The 956-nt window shown below is 49.1% G+C and overlaps 1 protein-coding gene across 1 annotated transcript in view; it reads right to left on the reverse strand.

Moving 5' to 3' along the window:
* The window catches only part of LOC146437014 (scavenger receptor cysteine-rich type 1 protein M130-like), a 33,777-nt gene continuing 32,821 nt past the window's right edge, over positions 1–956 (reverse strand). The window contains exon 14 of the mRNA XM_085063870.1: positions 1–5. Within this exon, the coding sequence (XP_084919996.1) occupies positions 1–5 (5 nt within the window). The remainder of the gene's footprint in view (positions 6–956) is intronic.

Raw genomic sequence — 956 nt, forward strand, 5'->3', positions numbered from 1 at the left:
CTAAACTAGCAACACAGACAGGGGGCAGGTTGAGGGGTCTTTTGGTCAGTTCAATCAGGAAAAGAGGTTCTCTACTTAGCCACGGGGTCTTTTCCCACGAGAGACAGTTCTTTGAGAATTTCCTTGGCATGGATCTAATTTCATGAGAAACATCCCACCTGAATCCTTCTGCAATGTGAGTCTTTTTGTCCATAGGGTGCTGTGCAGATTCTCCCAGGCCGAGGCCAGGCTGCTTCCATGCCAGGAGCAAGGAAAAGGCCTTTCTCTCCCAATCAAGGCCTTGTGCAGTTTTAAGTCTTAGATGAGACTCTCACAGGTTCACAGTTTTTTCTAGGCATCCACCTGCTCCTCTGGAGTGGGCTGTGGGTGAATTTCTGCATCCTTATGGACTCTATGGGCTGCAGGAGAAACTTCTTGCTCCCCCCATAGTTTTTACCACGGCTAGCAGAAAGTTATTCAGCTCTGGTGCCGGGAGCACTGGAGCACCCCTTCCTCTCCCTTTTTCACTGACCTTGCTGCTCTCTATGCTGTTCTTCACATATTTTCACCTCCACCTCCTCCAAGTACAAAGAAGTGAAAGAAGTGTGTGCCTGCTTTGTTTCGATTTTTCCTTAAATATGTTTTGACAGAGGCATAACTAGCACCTCCAATTGGCCCAAACTTGGCCAGCAGCATGTCCATCACCTTCAGAGCCATCAGAGATTGGCTCTGCTGGACTTGATGTAAAAACTTCCAGAACTTGCACTCAGGACACACAGGAGACATGTTTGTACCACACCCCACCCCTCAGACACCTCTCCAGGCCTACCACAACAGCTTTTCAGGGGTCCAAATTTCTCTTAGATGTTAAGAACACTTCACTGATGTTTTCGGCTAATCAAAACCACCACACCCACCCATGGGGCATATGGAGAAGATCCTGCTGCCTCTGCAGAGGCTGGGTCCTGCCCTCTCCC

Source organism: Lichenostomus cassidix, chromosome 5 (assembly GCF_008360975.1).
Source record: "Lichenostomus cassidix isolate B80296 chromosome 5, HeHo_3.0, whole genome shotgun sequence".
NCBI classification, from domain to species: Eukaryota; Metazoa; Chordata; class Aves; order Passeriformes; family Meliphagidae; genus Lichenostomus; species Lichenostomus cassidix.